This window comes from Caretta caretta, chromosome 7, assembly GCF_965140235.1.
Source record: "Caretta caretta isolate rCarCar2 chromosome 7, rCarCar1.hap1, whole genome shotgun sequence".
Lineage (NCBI taxonomy): Eukaryota > Metazoa > Chordata > Testudines > Cheloniidae > Caretta > Caretta caretta.
In genome coordinates this window covers 20,970,408-20,990,989 of record NC_134212.1, presented here as the reverse complement: position 1 = coordinate 20,990,989, position 20,582 = coordinate 20,970,408, and the positions used below count along the sequence as shown (strand labels likewise).

At 42.7% G+C, this 20,582-nt stretch overlaps 1 protein-coding gene across 2 annotated transcripts; it reads left to right on the top strand.

The window, feature by feature from the left end:
• Positions 1–89: 89 nt before the first annotated feature.
• Positions 90–17,846, top strand: TMEM43 (transmembrane protein 43). 2 transcript variants are annotated; one of them, XM_048859557.2, is made up of 12 exons: positions 90–393; positions 1,335–1,484; positions 3,212–3,346; positions 4,258–4,352; positions 7,298–7,347; positions 8,728–8,797; positions 10,848–10,918; positions 11,136–11,257; positions 12,149–12,223; positions 12,316–12,417; positions 14,224–14,341; positions 15,542–17,846. In XM_048859557.2, exons 1-12 carry the CDS (start codon positions 382–384, stop codon positions 15,742–15,744), a joined length of 1,203 nt encoding a protein of 400 aa, XP_048715514.1. In that variant the 5' UTR covers positions 90–381; the 3' UTR covers positions 15,745–17,846. The 2 variants fall into 2 exon arrangements, with proteins under 2 accessions (XP_048715514.1, XP_048715518.2); XM_048859561.2 differs by lacking the exons at positions 14,224–14,341; positions 15,542–17,846 and adding an exon at positions 12,537–14,217.
• Positions 17,847–20,582: the final 2,736 nt, after the last annotated feature.

Sequence of the window (20,582 nt, the reverse complement as noted above, 5' to 3'; positions counted from 1 at the left end):
CCGCGCTTCTTACAGAAACAGGACTGCGTTTCCCATCGGGCCCTGTGACAGCGAGCTGTCCCGGCTCGGATTCGCCCGAAGCACCCTTCTCGCGCGCGTGGACTGCATTTCCCAGCAGGCCCCACGGCGACACAGCTTGAAACTACATTTCCCAGCATGCCTTACGCCAACTCTCAGTTTGGAACCACGCTTCCCAGCATGCCTTGCTCTGGGGCGTAGCTGCCGGGCTAAAGTTCTGTAGGCAACATTGTGCCCTAGGGCGGCAAGTTTCTCGCTGCGCTCGGAGTCTGCGCCTCGGAGCCTGGCGGGGCGAGCTCAGCGCGGGTGGCCCGTCTCTGCTGCGTTAGCCCGGGCTTCAGCCGCGCCCGGCTGAGGCTGAAGATGTCCGGGCATGTAAGTGTGTGAGTCCGGGTGGGGAACCTTTGTCCGGGAATAACTCACGTTCCCGCCCCGTAACCCCGCTGCCAGGGTTGCCCCGCTGCCGACTCGCCCCTGCCCGCTGGCTGCTTCTCCCTCCGGGGCGCGGTGGCACCTCGGAGTCTCCTCGCCCGTGTTGTGTTTTAGCTGGGTGGCTTCATGGTGCTGCGGGAAGTGTGTGTGTGTGTGGATGTAAGAGCCAGTCTGCATGTAGGATATAAAAACTGTGTTCTAGCCAATGCTCAGATCGGAACAGAAAGTGGTGGGAGGGTCACTCCCTTCCTGAGTATTTTCTAAAAAACATCCCCAAACCTGCGAATCTTATTTAGCTACCTAAAGCAATTATCAAACTGTTTCTAGCTATTCCTCACCACCAACATAAATACCGAGTGCCTCCACTCCAATATTACCTTGCTTTTAATCTGAAGACAATAGAATAATATGTATTTAGATCAAATCAGCTGTCTCCATTTATTGCCCTAGATGCTTCATAAGAGGGAGAGAGGTCTTTACTTTTGAAAAACACTCAGTTATTCCATAGTGATGTAAAATATTATGTGTTAGTCTCAGCTCCACTTTTATATGGCAGGGACGCCAGGAATATAATTGAACCTGCCAAGGCCCAAATATGTGACATTGACACAAAATGAGAAACCTAACAAAACGTATCTCAGGCAGCTTTAAAGAATACACTGGGCTATTATTGTGTAAATTACCTTATTCAATAAACCTCTGTTTATTTACAGTTTTTTCTGGTATAAATAACTAAAAGTGAGATGAGACAAATGTTTAACTGGGACAGAGATCAGGTTTGCTCTAAATCAGGAGATGCACCTTTTAAACAAGGGACCCCGTGAGTGGCAAAGCAATTTCTGCCTTAGCTAAGAAGTTATTTAGTGTTTGTTTTTCTTTATCAGTTCTCTGACACAAGCAGCAAGAAAGAACATGTGAAAATCACAAGTGAGCCCAAGCCAGGGTTTCTGGAGCGACTCAGTGACACTGCTGGAGGGATGCTAATTGGACTTGCGGCATTTTCTCTCTCTTTCTACCTTCTTTTTACCAATGAGGTAAGTAAAACAATATTGACTTTTGAATTCCTTGTTCACCTCTATGCCCAAACTCCAATGCTATTCAAGACAAAGCTCTTCTTGCCAAAATATTTGTAACACTAGGTTGCTGAACAGTTCAGATTGTCTCCAGGATTCATTATTAATTTTCACTTGAGAGAGGTGTCATGCATATGGAAGAGCCTGAATTGTAGCCTGATCCTTGGTCCTGTAACACCCCCTAGAAGGTGGGGGTGTTACAGGGGGATATGATATGGGATGGTAGAGCTGTATATGGAGATTTTATCTAGAACTGAGTGTGGAGAATAGAGATAGGATATGACTGAGTAAAATAAGATCCATTGGCAGAGGAGTGGATTGATTGGGAAGTGGGGAGAAAGGTGGGTCAACAGCACATGACAAGTGTGATTGGAAGAGTTTGTTTGGACTTACATGTGTCTGCTATGTGCTAGTGCACCTCCTCTGTGTATGTAACTTCTGCTTTGTGCTGTACAGCTGAGGGGCAGTTGTAGTGAGGAGGGACTTGATGTGCTGCAGGAGCACAGAATGAATCACTATTGAATATGGGAATTGGAGGTTATCTAGCTGACTTGTTTCACCAGTCTCAGAAAATGACTTACCATCAGCGAGCAGGGGTGATCATTTTTATCCAGCCTGGTTTTTACTCTCTCATTGCTTCCTCATTCTCTTGGTATATTGCAAGGCTAAATTTTCAGCTAGCTTCATTGTACTTACATGAAAGGAACTTAATGCACCTAGCCAAACTGGGCAGATCTATTTTGATTAATTCCTAGGATAATCTTGGGCCCTGTCTTCTGCAAACATGCATGTTCTCAACTTTAGTACCATGAGAAGTCCCATTGAAATCAACAGAACTACTCATGGTTGTAAAGTTAATTGCATACATAAGAGTTTGTGGGATTGAGGCCATAATCTGTTATCCTGAAGGTATTTATAGTTAGAACTGGTTGGAAACTTTGGGGTGGGAGCAGAATTTTGTGAAATTTCATTTCAGATTTTCATCAACATTTTCTAACCATCAATGTATAAATGAAGGAAGGGAACTGTTCACAGGTTTAGGAGATTGTAGGACAAGGAACAATAATCTGAAAATAAGGGAAGAAAAAATTGCTAGATCATAAATCAGAACAATTGGACAGTGGAACAGACTCACAATGGTACCACCATTGCAGTTATTCAAAAACAACAGGTAAGGTAAAAGGTGAGGAATAATTTCAGGGTCCTAGCCTTCAACTTGTATGTGCCTGCAATGTCCATCAAAGTAATTGTGAGTGTTACATACATAAGGATTGCTGGGCTGATAGCTCATGCTAGTGTAAATCGGGAGCAGTTCTGTTTTCTTCAGTAGAGCTACATGTATGGGTAGTGGGTTGTTGTTGGTTTTTTTTTTTTTTTAAGGGTGCCACCTGCTATTGCTAGTCTGATTATCCCACAAACTATTACTCGTGGGAGTAATCCCTGTGCACATGAGTAGTTCCACTAACATCGGTGAGGTTAGTTTCACAAATAAGTACTACTCTCAAGTATCAGACATAAGATTGCGACAGCTGGGAAGTGCAGATGTGTTCCTTGGTTACATGCATGGAGGCTGAACCTATTAGCACTTAATGGAAGCTGTGGCTCCAACTCCTACTAAACTAACACAAAGTGGCAGTGTGTGACTATACCTCCACATGGTTTTTTTTCTCTTTTTTAATTGACTACAGGGACGAGCCTTGAAGACAGCCACTTCCCTTGATGAGGGGCTTTCTCTTGTGGTCCCTCTTGACAATATTCACAGTGTGTCCCAACAGAACGAGGGAAAACTAGTGCACTTGTCAGGTGCCCTTAGAACATCAAAGGTAGGTAAACAATAGTTGGTTTGAAAATAATGCATGAACTAAAAGGAAGAAAAACTCTTTACCGCCAGATTAAACCCATGCATACTTGATATGAAATATTACTGTGGGCTGTAAACCTCCCATCTGAAAATGTTCCTCCCCATTCCTGGGCTGTGTGTTTGGGAGCCAGCTGTGCATTCCTGAAGACACAAAGTCCTGAGGATCTTACATTGCAGAGGCTGTGCATCTTCTGGTTATTCCAGAGATAGTAATGTTTGTCAGCTCTTTTTGCAAGAGAGAATGTGATGGAAAAGCAGCCGGCAGAAAAGAATAAAAGTTTCTCTTCAAATGGGTTCATGCATGGTTTAATGGTTAGAAGTGTGAACCAGGATTCCTGGTTCTATTTCCTTGCTGTGCCAATGACTTGCTGTCTCAGTTTCTTCAGGTCAAATTCACCAGTGATATAAGCAGATTTGTACAGCCTGTCCATCACTGAGATATCTCTGTGGCTTCATGGAATTTCACATACTTTTGACAGTGATAAATGTGGTGTCTCATCCACAAAATGGATCTTATCACGTGATTTTGGGAAGCTTAGTTAATGTTTGTAAAATTCTTCAAGATCCTCAGATGAAAGAAGCTACAGCATAGAAATGCAGAGAAATAACTGTTCCTGATGCGTTGTTATACTTTTATTCCATCGTCTGTCTTGCTGCATGTCACTAGGGCCTTTTTCTTTTAATTTTTATTTCAGAGTGTTTTTGAAAGAAAAATTTTACATGACACCCCCTTTACTTTTTCATCACAATAAACTGAGATTTTGCCAAGATAAATTTACAGGTATCTGCTCTGCTGGAATCAATAATAAAAAGTTGGAGTTATCTGAGATACAGCTTTTTAGACTGACTTGTATTTTATTTATATCCTAATAGCCTTTGTTTGATCCCAGCTATGGGCTCTCCATCCACGCTGTCAAACTGAAACGTCAGGTGGAAATGTATCAGTGGGTAGAATATGAAGACTCCAAGTAAGTCGTAGGCTCGTTATTTTTACTTCTTACCAGAATCCAATTACAATTTAAGGAAAAGGTGCTGGCTAATTAACGTTTTTTGTGTGTGTGTTTTTTTTTTGGGGGGGGGTTGTAACGTGATGACCCAAGAGCCCTTGAGTTTTCACAGTTTCCTTTAATTTTCCCTACATTTAATTTTGGTTTAGTGATTCTGGCCCCAATCCTGTAATGAGCTCTATGCGGGTGGACCCCATTGCAGGAGCAGAGTCTTAAGAGAATCCCAACAACCTCCAGCAGTAGGTGAAATGTTTTCCCACCCCCTAACCTCATATAGTACTATATCAGACCTCTTGCAATCTAAGATACAGCTGTGGCTTTTACCTTCTATTTTCTGATACAATTCCATAGGCTCCTGGAATATTAATTTGTTGTAGGCAATGTCAGTAGAATCTATACATGCATAATTTATTATAATTTACAAAAACAGTTGAATACACTTTTCTAAAAAGTATAAAAATCAATTTTTTTTTAAAAGTGGCACTAAGGATTGTACAGACTGATCAATGTGGATGTGCCCCTGCGGAACCCTGCTGACTCCCATGGGTCTTTGTGGCTCAGTATTGCCTAGGACAGGGGTGGCCAACCTGAGCCTGAGAGAGAGCCAGAATTTACCAATGTACATTGCCAAAGAGCCACAGTAATACGACAGTAACCCCTCATCAGTCCCCCCGCCCCCACTTCCAGTGCCTCCCACCCACCGGCAGCCCCGCCGATCAGCACCTCCCCCTCCCTCTCGATCTACTGTTTTGTGGCATGCAGAAGGCGGGGGGAGGGGTGGAGGAGTGAGGGCACAGCAGGCTCGGGGAGGGGGTAGGAAGGGATGGAGTAGGGGCAGGGCCTGTGGCAGAGCCAGGGGTTGAGCAGTGAGTACCCCCGGGCACATTGGAAAGTCAGTACCTGTAGCTCCACCACCGGGGTCAGTGCCTATACAAGGAGCCGCATATTAACTTCTGAAGAGCTGCATGTGGCTCCGGAGCCACAGGTTGGCCACCCCGGCCTAGGACTTCTCCCTGCATTCATCATTTTGCAGCCCCTAATCTCGAAGCAATTGCTCCTGATGTCTTAAGTTTTTTAAGCGCAAAGTCTAGCTGCAGAGTATAGAACGCTTTCTGGTATCACCCAGCTGAACTCTCCCCACTGTTGAACTCTCAAACTCCAGAATGGAGGCACAAGCTCATTTTTGACCTCCTTCGCCAAAAAGTAAATGCATTTTAAATGGCTTCTGCTGGATCTGGAAACCTCTCCATGTTAAACATAGATTCTTCCTTTCCTCCCCTCAAGCTCAATAATGATGAACTTTCTTAGAACAAATAAAACCCACAATTTAAAATGTGAATTCTGTGGTAAACTACAGCCCTTGATCATTGGCTGGAATGCAATGAATGGGTAACTAGGTGAAACGTAAACAGATTAGATGATCTAAGGGTCCCTTCTGACCTTAAACTCTATGGAAGTGTCTAGTCAATACCATGCTCTTAACATAACCTAAAATGTTTTAAAATATATTTAGTGTGATATACTGGTTAGAACAGAGGCCTGGGAATCCAGATTCATGGGTTATATTCTCAGCCCTGCCAACAGCCAGTAACTCAGTATGTGGCCTTGGGCACATCACTTAATTCCCTCTGTCTCAATTTGCCCATCTATAAAATGGCTACACAGGAAAAACCGTGTCTGAATTTGGGATTATCCAAACTTCTTCTTCCCCTCCCCCCTGCAATTTCAACAGTCATATAAAAACCAAAATTAATTTCTGTAAATTCCAGTTTCTTGAATGTCTCAGGGTCATCCAAAACTTTCAGTTCATTGGAATTTGTCTGTAATAATCTTAGTGGTACCTTCCTCCCAGTGGGCTGTGCAGCTTTCAAGAGTGAATGTAGGAAAGGTCTTTTAGCTGCTTTGCTGACAGGTGCAATAGAAGAGCAAAGCATTATTATTATTATTTATTATTTATTTTATTATTTTACTGACATGAAACAACAACACATAATTTGTTATAATAAAAACCTCGTTATGGATGTCTGTGGCTTTGGGTGTGGAATCAGGACTCACTGTTTGGGAAACTGTTGTCATAACACACAGAAAACAATCATCTAGAAAATTTTGAAGATGCAGAAAACAAGAGGTCCCCAGTTTAGAGAGAGTCTGCGTTTACGGCACTGTGTAAAGTACAGGCACCACACATGTAGCTACGCACTGCAGTGAAAGGCAGGCTACATCCGCACTTGTCGCTGCAGTGTGTAGCATGCCACAGTGCAGGGCTTCAGCTGCGGGGAAAGGCTCTGGTAGCTCCCCTCTGCCAGAGCCTTTCCCCGCTGCCGGAGCCTTTCACTACAGGAGGGAAAGGCTCTGGCAGCAGGGAGGCAGCAGTGTTAGACCTGGGAGGCACTGGTTGGGTGTGGTATAGAGCTGTGTAGGGTATATCCCTGAACCCTACAGTGTGTAGGAATCTCTGCCCTACTCGCCATAGTTGTGCCTCACTGTCTACTCCGCTATTTATACCTGTGCTAGCTGGGTACTGTCTCTACTCTAGAATAGGTATCTATACTCTACACCTGGCCATAAGAGTAACTACCTATAATGTGCATATGATGCTAATGCCAGTAAGAGTCCTTGGTTTAGGGCAGTGGTTCAGTCCTTCCCATATTGGGCTCCCCGCCACTAATTTAGTGGACGCCTCCCTTCCAGTTAGCTATAGGGGAAGGGCAGGGTGTGTGCCACTTCATGATACCTGTCTGCAGGATCCCCCCAACCTTGCTGTTCAGAATCTATTATTTAGGGAAACGTTTACTTCATTCTAAAGATAAGTTTGGCTTGTGCTTCGTTTCCCATGGGCTTCCTGTATGTTTCACTTGTGCGGTGGGCCCTGTCCTGACCTTCATGCTGTGTGTTTTCTTCTGCAGAGAATATGAGGAGAATGGTGAAGTTAAGAAAGAAACAAGATATTCATATAGTAAGTTCATCAGTGCACAGTACAAAAGCATTTCTCCCCCTTTGAATTCAAAATGGGGTTTGCATGCTGATTTAAAAATAAGTCCTATAGTACCCTGCTAGGATGAGAAGAAAGGGGTTTGGAGGAACAGGGAAAGATTCATTCCATGCTCCCTTAGCAAATGGCAGAGACTTTGTTCCATGAGGTAATTGAGATGGGGACCAACTGGGACGCTGTTCATGAATAACCTACAAATCCCAAAATGTCTTCAGGCTTGGATAGTCCGAGTGGGTGACTGGGAGGAATGGCATGTGTATTTCATACTCTATGCTCAACGTATTGAGAGACTGCTCAGGCACTGGTATCAGCCAGTGGAAACGCCCAGTATCTTGAGTGCCTCCGCCTTTTGACAAGCATTTGGCAAAAACTATAATGCCCATCTGGCAGAAGCTGTAGAGAGGATTATTTCCCTCCAATTCTGAGCTACCCGATGGCAGAAAACAAATACTCTGAGTCTCTGAGCCTCATTTGTCCCTGATTCAAGCACGTGGGCATGTAATGTGGGTATGTAACAAGCCATGTACATGATTATAAAAAATACTATCAGCCTGTTGGAATACAGAGCTCCTTGCTATGGAGATATATCAGGACCAGAACTGGTGGCTGTGAGCTAAAGGAGCTGCTTTACATTAGAAGGGAACTAATATAGACTGGTGTATTCCAACCAATAGTTGTCAGTAGGTCACACATGAGAGCATTCCATGCAGGCACCCTCACTTCACCCTTTAATGAGGATCCCTTGCTTTGTCTTTGTCCCTGCATGGAAATATGGAGCTTTCCTTATTCAGCAGATGAGCTACAGAAAGAAGGGGGAAGAGATGATGATGCTGCAGGAGTAAGAAGGAAGCTGCCAGAGCCAGTGCTGAAAATCTCAAGAAGCTGCTTTGTGTTTCTTTGCTGTGAAGACAGTAGCACAACATTGTGTCCTACTGGGGCTTCTTCCCCTCTCTGTCTGCTGTATCACCACACTGAAGCAACTTATTCCAGCAGAACAGTTATTCCTTTCTCAGCCAGCCAGAAATCGTCCAGTGGTGGGAACCAGGGGTGGAATCCTGGCTCCACTAAAGTCAGTCTGAGAACTCCCATTGACTTTAGTGGAGTCAGGATTTCACACCAGGTAGCCTTTCCCTAAATCTTTCCATTCCTTTATAAATATGTCATGAGATGCAGGTGTATATATGGTACCTTTTTTAAATATATACCTTGGTGTAAAGAATGTTACTGCAAGTATAAGGCACGTTGCCTAAAACTTGTCAGTCCTTCTGTAGCATTTAAGCAGAACATTCTTGATTTTAGTGTTTTTAACTCTTCTCTTCCCAACTTGTATCCCATTTTCCTTAGACACTGAATGGAAATCAGAAGTTGTGAACAGCAGAAACTTTGATCGAGAGATTGGCCATAAAAACCCCAGGTAATTCTGACTTCTGTAAGATAATATTTTTGAATTTGATACCCATGCTAACTGACTAGTCCTTTCAGCTCTTTGTGAGGTAGGTGAGAATTATCGCTATTTTATAGGTGGGGAAACTGAGGTACAGACGGGGCGGGGGAGGGGATTTGCCCAAGGGTACAACAGTGGAGCCAAGATTAAGTTATTTATATTATAGCTAATAATTAATAGGCAGGGGTCTTCCTGACTTCCAGCTGTATTCTTGTGCCTCTGGAGTGTGCTGCCTCCAAGTAGGAAAACTAGAAAGAATCCATCAATGAAGCATGGAGCTATTAAAAATACAAAAATAGAATGACATCTCATGTGATTGTCATGCCAGATGCAATAGTGCCTGCATCTTTTGACAGAGCATATGCAAGATCACAGACTTGTTTGTGTCAATCACTCAAGGCATAATTTATTTCTAATTACTCCCTGCTGCCACATTTTGACTTATTGACTTATTAACTTTTGAGTTATTCTTATAAGATCCTTGGGGCAGGGACCTTCTTTTTGTCCTGTGTTTGTACGGTGCCTAGCACAGTGAGGTTCTGATTTACAAACTCCTCAGCACTATGGTAATACAAATAATATTCCGTACAGGTTCTGATACCACCTTCATCATGGTAGTATCTGAGCATTTTCCAGTGGTGCGATGTGGCAAAGAATGTCTATAAGGATAGGTGGGAAAAATGGCATTTGGGGTTTTGAAAAATCTCTGCATCTTTGCTTTGGAGATTTGGACTTTCACAAGTGTCCCATAAACGGAAGCATTTTTATGCAAGTGGAATTTTGTTTCCAATATATTCAATGTATTTTTAACAAATTGGCACCCTGAGCTATGCAAATAACTTAGAGCTGGTCAGAAAACATGGCAGGGTGGAGGGACTGTTATGTGTTAGTTTTCCTTTGTTTTTTATTGACATTTTCCAACCAGATCTACCATTAAGATTATTATTTGAAATCAAATCACATTCTGCTTCTAGGGCTGCCACAGGAATAACAATAAAATACGTAGCAGCCCAGAGTCAAATGGTGCAAACCATAAAAGCTGTGAATGCCATTGTAAATGAGTTACATGCCTGACTCAAACCCACCGATTTGAACACTAAAATTTACAGTTCATGCCTTTCTGATGAGAACCTATATCTTTCAAGTCAGTTCTAAATGTGTCAAAGTGCATCATCACCTCATTAGCTATTACAAGTGTAAGAGAGACTCAAATTCTAAGAAACAGTTTGTAGGGAAAAGATGTGGCCTTTGAATTTATTCTTTCTTTTGTAGGGTGGTGCTCTATCTGTATGTATCTTGGGCTTTGATCCTTCAAACACTTATACATGTGGTTTGCTTTACAGCCATGAGTTATCAGTGGAATTACTTATGGTAGTAAAATTAAGCACGTGTAGGTGCTTCCAAAATTACTGGGGCTTCAGCTACTACTATGACTTGATCATGGTTTTTAAGTACCAACTTGAGGAAAAGATTTCTGATAGAGGGCTCTTTAATTTAGCAGACACAAAGGCATAGCAAGATCCAGTGGCTGGAAGCTAAAGCTAGGAAAATTCAGACTTAGAAATAAGATTCATTTTTTAAACCATGATGGTAATTAACCCTTGGACCAAGTTACTTAGGGATGTGATGGATTCTTCATCATGTGAAGTCTTAAATAGCTTTCTAAAAGAGATGATCTAGCTCAACTAGAAGTTATGGGCTAGATGTGAAAAATCACCTGGTATAACTCTCTGACCTGTGTTATGCAGGAATCAGACCAGATGATCATAATTGCCCCTTCTGACCTTAGTAACTATTAATGGTCCTATTACTGTAGTATCTGAGCACCTAACAATCTTCTAATGTATTTATCTTTACATCATGGCAGTTATTTAACTCACTGGTACACTCTCACACTCACAGGTTTTTGTCTGTCTGTCAGCATGGATCAGTATTTTGTGCTTCTGTGTATTCTATGTTGTTGGTCAAGAGTGTGCTCATAATACTAGAATTTATACAGAGATTATTTCTTTTCCCCAAGTGCCATGGCTGTGGAATCTTTCACTGCAATTGCTCCTGATGTCCAGGTGGGCAGTTTCTTTCTTTCAAAAGGTAAGGGATGTTTTTTACTTATTATAACAAATACACACTGGGTCAAGTTCATCACTGGTGTAACACCATTAAGCTCATTGGAATTGCACTGCAGATGGCTTTTGGTTCATTATCTTTTGGGATGGCAGACTTTTAAATGGCTGTCTAGGGCTAACACAATGGATCCTGAAGTCAATGCACCACCTGAGACCTACATTTGGCTCTTTATTCTGCTTAGGTCTTATTGAGAAAATTGACAGTTTTAAGCAGATGAGCCTGTCGAAACTGGAGGATCCGCATGCTGACATCACTCGAAGAGAAGATTACTTTTATCACAGCGAGAATCCCAGGCGTCCAGAAGTAAGATGAAAGGGCTTTGCAGAGATCATCAAGGCAGCAACTAAAATCTATTCATTGAAGAAAACGTAGGGTTTTATCCTGCAAGCTGCACACCACTCTCATCTCCCATTGAAATCAATGCAATTCATAGTGCTGAGCAGCTTGCCCACTTAGCTCTGACTGCAGAGCTAATGGAAGAGTGATTAATTTCTGTATATCAAACGAGCTTCTTATCCTGCCCTTACCCTCCTCTTTCTCTTCTTGAGTGTCTTCTTCCCGTATGTTAGACTGACAGGCTAAGAAGATGCTTTTAAATGGAAAGAAACAGGAGCAGGGCTACTGCTATTCTCACATAGGTGGGTTTCATTAGTGTCTAACTGGTCTGTCTGAGTTAGGTCTACTCAGTGCAAGTGAACTGAACGCAGTAATGAGTGAGCCAGGTCACTGCTGGCTGGCGCTGCCTGCCTGCGGCTGAGGATAGCTAGCTGTAACTCTCTTTGGGAGCCCATCCTTGCCACTCCTAAATCAGACAGGGGAAAGTGGCATAAAGCTTGCTCTCCTTTTGGACTTGAGTTATGCTGTCTCTGCAGCCCTCACTTTCTGCCAACCCAGCCTGGAAAAATCACAAGCCAGGAATCCTACCTGGCTGTCTCATATACTGGTGCAAAGCCTTATGGCACAGCATCCTCTCTTAGAAGTTTTTTAAGGTCAGGCTTGACAAAGCCCTGTCTGGGATGATTTAATTGGGGATCGGTCCTGCTTTGAGCAGGGGGTTGGACTAGATGACCTCCTGAGGTCCCTTCCAACCCTGATATTCTATGATTCTCCCATGATGTTCCCGTGCAGAGTGGCTTCACTGGGAATTTTTTGTTGAAGTAAATTTTTATTAACTTGTGATTTCCGTATTTCCAGGTGGGAGACCTTCGTGTTTCATTCTTCTATGCGGGTCTGAGCGGAGACAAGTCCCACCTGGGCCCAGCAGATGTGGTAAATCTTCAGGTTCTCCAGTGATTTGCTCCCTAAGGCCCCAGTGCTGTAACGAGTAAAGCTCTTTGATTGGTTCCTCTGCCTCTTGTAAGGTGTCCGTGATTGCTCGTCAGCGAGGGGACCAGTTGGTTTCATACCAAACCAAGTCTGGAGATGTCCTGCAGATTCTTTATCCTGGTGATCTCTCTGCTGAGGTGAGTTATCCCACAGCATGAGTAAACTATTGGAGACAGCTAGCATTGAAACTGGAGGAGGTAGCAAGAAGCAGGGAATGGGACAGTGAGTTTCCTCCCTCTTCACGTTTCATTTGCAGGGGAAAGATCGGGTGGTAAGTTACCAGTCTGATGCTGGACAGAGGAAATCTGGTCTGAGTATTGCCTCTCCTGCCTCTAATCTCACTGCTGGAGGACAAGACAGTTGTGAGCCTGTGTCCACCTCCCTCATCCCCCCACCCTGGTCTTTGTGCGTGCCTAACCTTGACTTTGCCTCAGAAGAATGCAAATGCTGTGTACTCTTACCCTATCAGCAGTAGCCAGTTAGGCTGTTTCATTCCTGCTCATTAAAGTGTGATCTGTGGCAAAAGTTACCACACAAAATAACTTCCTTCTGCTATTGCTTCCTTCTGCTGTAAATGAGAGAGCGACTGTGGGTACAATAATGTCTGTTGTTGGACCGAAGATATTACCTCACCCACCTTGCCTCTCTCATGTCCTGAGACCAACTCGGCTACAACAGCTCTGTTGTAAATGGCATTCTTTGTCCCCCCGCCCCCCCCCCCCAATTGTTTGCCATCTGTTTGTTTCATGATCACCCAAATACTTTCTAAAGGTGATATTTTAAAATAAGTTAGTTTTTTAATTAAAGCCTGTAATTCCATCCTCACCCCTTCCAAAATCCATCCCTTTTAAGGGACCTAAAGGTTTGAAATACAATTATTGTTAGTACAGTTGGGTGGGAACCCTCTGGCAATTAACTGGGTTGCAATAAACCCTGCATGTTCCAGCAGTTTGATGATTCACTTACTCCCCTGGCAGGTTGGCTTCCATTAGTGATTGTTTTGTGCCTTGCTGCAAAGATCCTTGATGCCAAGTATTTGAGTTCCCAAAAGCTGGTGAACTGGCTCTTGCTTCAGGCTGGTCTTGAGAGATAAGAAATAGTAACAACTTTTGTTGTAAGATGTGACCCTTAATATATTTTTACTTCAGCAGAAACTGAGACACCACCAATGTAGAGATTGGTCCAAATAGGATACAAGTAGTTTCCAGGAGGTGTCTTCCTACTATAAAATCTTTATAAGCAGTTGCAGAGCATCTCAAAGCATGTATGAACTTAATTCATTAATGTTGTACATGTGGTTCTGAAAATCTCCTTTACTAAAACTGTTTGCTAGGCAGTGTCTTGTTTTTGAAACATGCCCAAATTTCTAGTCAGCAAAACACATGTATCTCTTCTGAATAAAAACAACACAATTAATTAATATGCAAATCTTCTACAATTTTCCCTGGTCCCAGTGGAGGTTGCTGATTTTAGTGCATGTGTTTGGATAAGGAGAGAGAGAAGGCAGCAATCTTTACAGAAGTGTATACAACCATTTAATAAAAAACTAGTGTATCTGATTCTTCCTTGGTAGGGAAATGGATGCTCCTTATTTGAGTTCATCAGCAACAACACGTGTGCACTTTTCAGGTGTGTTCTCACCTTTAATCACAAGGTGTGACAGAAAATGTTGTGGACCAAGTTAGGACTCCACAAAGATGGCCTTGGCCCTGCCCTTTGGCCACTGTTGTAACATGTTGGGCTGCTGTTGAGGGAGGGGAAAAAAGCTACGCTTTTAGTAGCCAAGATAGTATTGCAAATGGCCCTGTATCTCTTGGGAAGCATTAATATTTACAAGCATGATCCCCTGTGATGTATTTATTCATAAGGTTCAGGAAGCAGCAGGATTTGGGGCTTGAAGAAACCCCAGAAATGGGCAATGTATAACAGTGTTTGGGTTTCAGGAGGTGTTTCAAAAAGAGCATGAAAGTAACACCATGAAGACCTGGGGTCTCCGTGCAGCTGGCTGGCTGGCGATGTTTGTAGGCATCAACCTTATGACCAGAATCCTTCACACTTTGGGTATGTCTGTTACTAGAAACAGAGCTCGGTTTAGAGACGGGACCTGACTCAAAACGCTGGATCCTAGTGACAAAATGACCAAAACACAAAAATTAATTTTTTGGCGGGTGCAGAATTTGAATCTGGATCTGAACTTTGCAATTGGCTTCTAAATCAATAAAGATCAGAACCAAAATCCCAGATCCAAACATCTGCTTTGTGGATGTATGAAATCTGGATCAGAACTTTGAGATTTGAACCCATGTAATTTGAAATGTGGATTAGGTCACAATTCATAGTCTCGTCTCTCAGTCTAGTCCCCAGAGGATGCTTACCCTGTGCTTACCAGTCACAGACTGATAACACAAGATGGGCAGGTTCTTTAAAGACTTTCCCCATGCAGCTCTATCAGACCTGCTATTGTTTCCAAATACAGAACTGCTATGTACCTGAAGTCTGAATTGTTGTGATTTGTATTGCAGTAATGCCTTGAGTCCCAGGCCACCACTGTGCTAGGCGCTGTACTGACACTGAACTAAAAAATGGTCCTTGAATTATTTGTATTTTAGTTTAAGGCAAATTTTACAAGAATAAACTTGGCAAAAGAACATTTTTTACATTAAACTTGTTTAAATTGAATTCTAGAGCTACCTCTTGCTCTGAAATAGCATCTATCCCATATTTTGAGAGAAACATTCACGATGCTTGAGACTCTTCAGAGAAGTTTATGCAATCTCCAGTTCTCAGTGAAATGTGACCAGTTATACCTAGTCTTTCCTCTTGTGACTTTCACACACCTCTGTCCTATGTATTTTATACATAAGCAGAAGGATGGCCTTGTAGCTTTGGGACAGGCTTGGCCATTAGGAGGCTTTGAATTCTATTCCCAGCTCTGCCATACATTACTGTTGTATCTTGGAACTGGTATTTAACTACTTTCCCTGACTTTCCCCTATCTGAAGGGGAATGACACTTAACTGCCTCCCAGAGATGTTGAGGCTTTGCTTGTCAGTGTTTGTAAAGTGATCTGCGATCCTCTGATTGAAAGGACTGTGGAAAGACCTTATCCATTGTTCATTGAAATGGATGGGAGTCTTTTCGTGGATTTCACTGGCAGCTGGATGTGGACTCTAACCACAAATTTTTAGCATTATAAAATCTTACAGCTGTTCACACTGTCAAATATTTCATTTTCTGTTTAATTCTTCTTCCCACCCACAGTGGATTGGCTTCCTGTTGTTCGAGATCTGGTTAATATTGGACTTAAAGCTTTTGCTTTTTGTACAGCCACCTCGCTCTCCCTGCTAACTATTTCTGTGGGGTGGCTCTTCTACCGCCCACTCTGGGCTCTACTGATTGGGTTGCTGTCTGCCGTTCCTATTGTGATTGCAAAATCCCGGGTTCCACCGAAGAAGCATCAGTGATGATGGAAGAATTCCTTTTTTTTCTCTCCCCTTGTACTTGAACCCTGTTTTTTTAACCCTTTGAATCGTAGTGCATTTATCATGTTTCAAGCTATTATGACATGCTTAAGGCACATTACAGTTCAGAATCTTGACTCCCTGCACCAGAGAGTCCAGTAGGAGACAAAGGTGCAATTTTTTGTATGTTTATTACACATCCATGGGAAAACGTAACTGTAGAAGCTGCAGTTTGGAGTGGGTGATATTCTGTGTATTTAGAGGAGGAAGTAGCATTTGTTACTTAACTGCTATTTGCCAATCTTTACTTATTAAAAGAGCAATGCTGTGTGCTATCCACAGGGGAACAGGGACAGATTTAATTATGCGATCCATGATGTGCAATCTCTACCAGATTTTGTGTGTTTGCCTCTCATTTAACTATTCCCTCTTATTTTCTTATGTACATGGAGAAATATACTTATGTTGACAATGTTTTGAAGTGCATGTTCATAGACAAAATGCTGCTTGCACATGAGTGAAAGCTGTGTTACGCATTTAATTTTTCAGTAGTTAAAAAACCAGGTATAATGTATAAGGTTTTCAAAAGTAACTAGGGATTTTGGCTGTTCAATTTACCTTTTAAACGGACCTGATTTTCAGAAAGGGATGAGCCTTCACTGAATCAGAACCCTGGAAGTGGTCTCATTTGGGCACCTAAAATTGCTAGCATGTCTACCTTGTTTTGTAAAACTTTAAAACTGATTTAAAATTCCATCTGCTTAAAGGGATAGTCTAAGGTCAAAAAACATAACCGGTTGAAACTAAGAACTGATGTAACCTGTAAAACTAATGTAAACTCCTGTACTTAAAAACTGATTAATATTTCCCCCTTTATTTTTTTCATTTCACTTAGTTTGGCTAAGGAAAGATGCATGAGAAACAAACTGAGTACTTATATAAGCTGTAGTGTTTGGATTTAAACGCTCTCCTTTGGGGTTTGCAAGGGCCTCATACTTAAAAACCTTAATTGAAATTAATCATTAAAACATTGGTTAATGTTTTGTAAACCTAAATGTTAAGCTTGGTCACGTTAGGGGAAGAAGCAACTCTACATCTAACCTCTCACTGATTCATGTTTACGTTTTTCTGCTAACACCAATACTTACGTTTTTGGAACCCCTTTTGTATTATTTTTAAAAGTGTATTTGCTCCTAACAACTTAGGGCCGTCTTTCAGCCTGCTTTTTCCTGTGCTTCCACTTTTGTAAGCACAACTGATGTTTAAGAAGAATACCTAATTCCATACACAAAGGAGGAATATGGTAGCTCATTGACCTCAACCTTGATTTTCAAAATCTTATCCCTTAAAGTCCAGTTAAGAACTTCAAGAAAGGTTCCTTCCCCTTGCTACATTATTTATTTTACTTGAATATATCTGAGAAAGGGTTTTTGTTTGCTCAGGATCTTAAACAGGAGAAACTAAACCAAAGCTGAGGAATGTGGAAGGTATAGACCTTAAATCCACTTAACACATAGTCAACATGTTTAAGGAATCAGACCATGTAATTTTAAAATCAGTTACTATAGTTACCAAGGTTATTAGCATTAGTAACTTATCTAACAGCCCAAGGACTATTTAAAAGTTGACTACAAGATGAGAATCCAAGTCTTTAGTGATGGGGCAATTTTTGAATTTTGTTTGCACAAAACTATTAAAAAGAATGGCTTGTAAAATATAACTTTGGGCAGTTGCTACTTGAATGAACAATAATCATTAGGCAATGCCCTTTTATTCCTGTTGATATCCAGCCATTGTCAGTTCAGTTTCAAGGCTCTAGGGCCCTAATCTGCCCCCAATGAAGTGGGAATAGGCTCTTGGGCAGGTTGCCTGGATATACAAATAGTCAATTAATAAACTTATGCAGTGTTTGTCTGCTACTTAATCATTGCAGTATATCTTCCAGTACCTCAAATGGTGTTCTTTTGGGGAACACTGTGTTGAACTGATACTTTCCAAACTTAAACCCCAACCAGCATTCAGCTACTGTACAATGGAGACTCTTGAAATAGTTTTCTATGGAAGTGCTGAACTTTTGTATGTTTTATTAAAAAAAAATTCTCAGATGGTGTGTGTGTTTGGGTTTTGTAACTGGGCTTTGATGCTAAAGGTGCTGTAACCACAGCTGGTCTGAACTCTTCTGGAGACTATTAAATACAGGGAGACATACAGCTTTTGGCTCCTAGACAAACCAGCTCATTACTAAAACTACACTGAGAAAAAGGCAACTGTTTAGTTGTAGATTTACATTCAAATATTTCACTCTCAGGAGGCATGTTCATATTACCTGAATTACTAGTATCCATGGTAAGGTACTTTATATATAAAAGGCAGCACAGTGGAGTGGTTTAAGAAAAGCACTAGAACTTGAAGACAGGTTCTGGTTCCTAGTTTGCCACAGACTTGCTGTGAGCAAGTTGCTTAAACCTTGACATTTCCTTATCATAGGAAATCAGGGTTGGAAGGGACCTCAGGAGGTCATCTAGTCCAACCCCCTGCTCAAAGCAGGACCAATCCCCCATTAAATCATCCAAAACTTCTAAGGAAGGAGATTCTACCACCTCCCTGGGTAACACATTCCAGTGTTTCACCACCCTCCTAGTGAAAAAGTTTTTCCTAATATCCAACCTAAACCTCCCCCACTGCAACTTGAGACCATTACTCCTTGTCCTGTCCTCTTCTACCACTGAGAATAGTCTAGAGCCATCCTCTCTGGAACCACCTCTCAGGTAGTTGAAAGCAGCTATGAAATCCCCCCTCATTCTTCTCTTCTGCAGACTAAACAATCCCAGTTCCCTTAGCCTCTCCTCATAAGTCATGTGTTCCAGACCCCTCATCATTTTTGTTGCCCTTTGCTGGACTCTCTCCAATTTATCCACATCCTTGTAGTGTGGGGCCCAAAACTGGACACAGTACTCCAGATGAGGCCTCACCAATGTCAAATAGAGGGGGACGATCACATCCCTCGATCTGCTCGCATGCCCCTACTTATACATCCCATAATGCCATTGGCCTTCTTGGCAACAAGGGCACACTGCTGACTCATATCCAGCTTCTCATCCACTGTCACCCCTAGGTCCTTTTCCGCAGAACTGCTGCCTAGCCATTCGGTCCCTAGTCTGTAGCTGTGCATGGGGTTCTTCCGTCTTAAGTGCAGGACCCTGCACTTATCCTTATTGAACCTCATCAGATTTCTTTTGGCCCAATCCTCCAATTTGTCTAGGTCCCTCTGTATCCTATCCCTGCCCTCCAGCGTATCTACCACTCCTCCCAGTTTAGTATCATCCGCAAATTTGCTGAGGGTGCAATCCACACCATCCTCCAGATCATTTATGAAGATATTGAACAAAACTGGCCCCAGGACTGACCCCTGGGGCACTCCACCTGACACCAGCTGCCAACTAGACATGGAGCCATTGATCACTACCCGTTGAGCCCAACAATCTAGCCAACTTTCTACCCACCTTATAGTGCATTCATCCAGCCCATACTTCTTTAACTTGCTGACAAGAATACTATGGGAGACCGTGTCAAAAGCTTTGCTAAAGTCAAGAAACAATACATCCACTGTTTTCCCTTCATCCACAGAACCAGTAATCTCATCATAGAAGGCGATTAGATTAGTCAGGCATGACCTTCCCTTGGTGAATCCATGCTGACTGTTCCTGATCACTTTCCTCTCATGTAAGTGCTTCAGAATTGATTCCTTGAGGACCTGCTCCATGATTTTTCCAGGGAATGAGGTGAGGCTGACTGGCCTGTAGTTCCCAGGATCCTCCTCCTTCCCTTTTTTAAAAACTGGCACTACATTAGCCTTTTTCCAGTCATCTGGGACTTCCCCCGTTCGCCATGAGTTTTCAGAGATAATGGCCAATGGCTCTGCAATCACAGCCGCCAATTCCTTTAGCACTCTCGGATGCAACTCGTCCGGCCCCATGGACTTGTGCACATCCAGCTTTTCTAAATAGTCCCTAACCACCTCTTTCTCCACAGAGGGCTGGCCATCTATTCCCCATGTTGTGATGCCCAGCGCAGCAGTCTGGGAGCTGACCTTGTTAGTGAAGACAGAGGCAAAAAAAGCATTGAGTACATTAGCTTTTTCCACATCCTCTGTCACTAGGTTGCCTCCCTCATTCATTAAGGGGCCCACACTTTCCTTTGCTTTCTTCTTGTTGCCAACATACCTGAAGAAACCCTTCTTGTTACTCTTGACATCTCTTGCTAGCTGCAGCTCCAGGTGTGATTTGGCCCTCCTGATTTCATTCCTACATGCCCGAGCAATATTTTTATACTCTTCCCTGGTCATATGTCCAACCTTCCACTTCTTGTAAGCTTTTTTATGTTTAAGATCCACTAGGATTTCACCGTTAAGCCAAGCTGGTCGCCTGCCATATTTACTATTCTTTCAACACATCGGGATGGTTCGTCCCTGTAACCTCAACAGGGATTCCTTGAAATACAGCCAGCTCTCCTGGACTCCTTTCCCCTTCATGTTAGTCCCCCAGGGGATCGGACCCATCCGTTCCCTGAGGGAGTCGAAGTCTGCTTTCCTGAAGTCCAGGGTCCGTATCCTGCTGCTTACCTTTCTTCCCTGTGTCAGGATCCTGAACTCAACCAACTCATGGTCACTGCCTCCCAGATTCCCATCCACTTTTGCTTCCCCTACTAATTCTTTCCGGTTTGTGAGCAGCAGGTCAAGAAAAGCTCCCCCCCTAGTTGGCTCCTCTAGCACTTGCACCAGGAAATTGTCCCCTACACTTTCCAAAAACTTCCTGGATTGTCTATGCACCGTTGTATTGCTC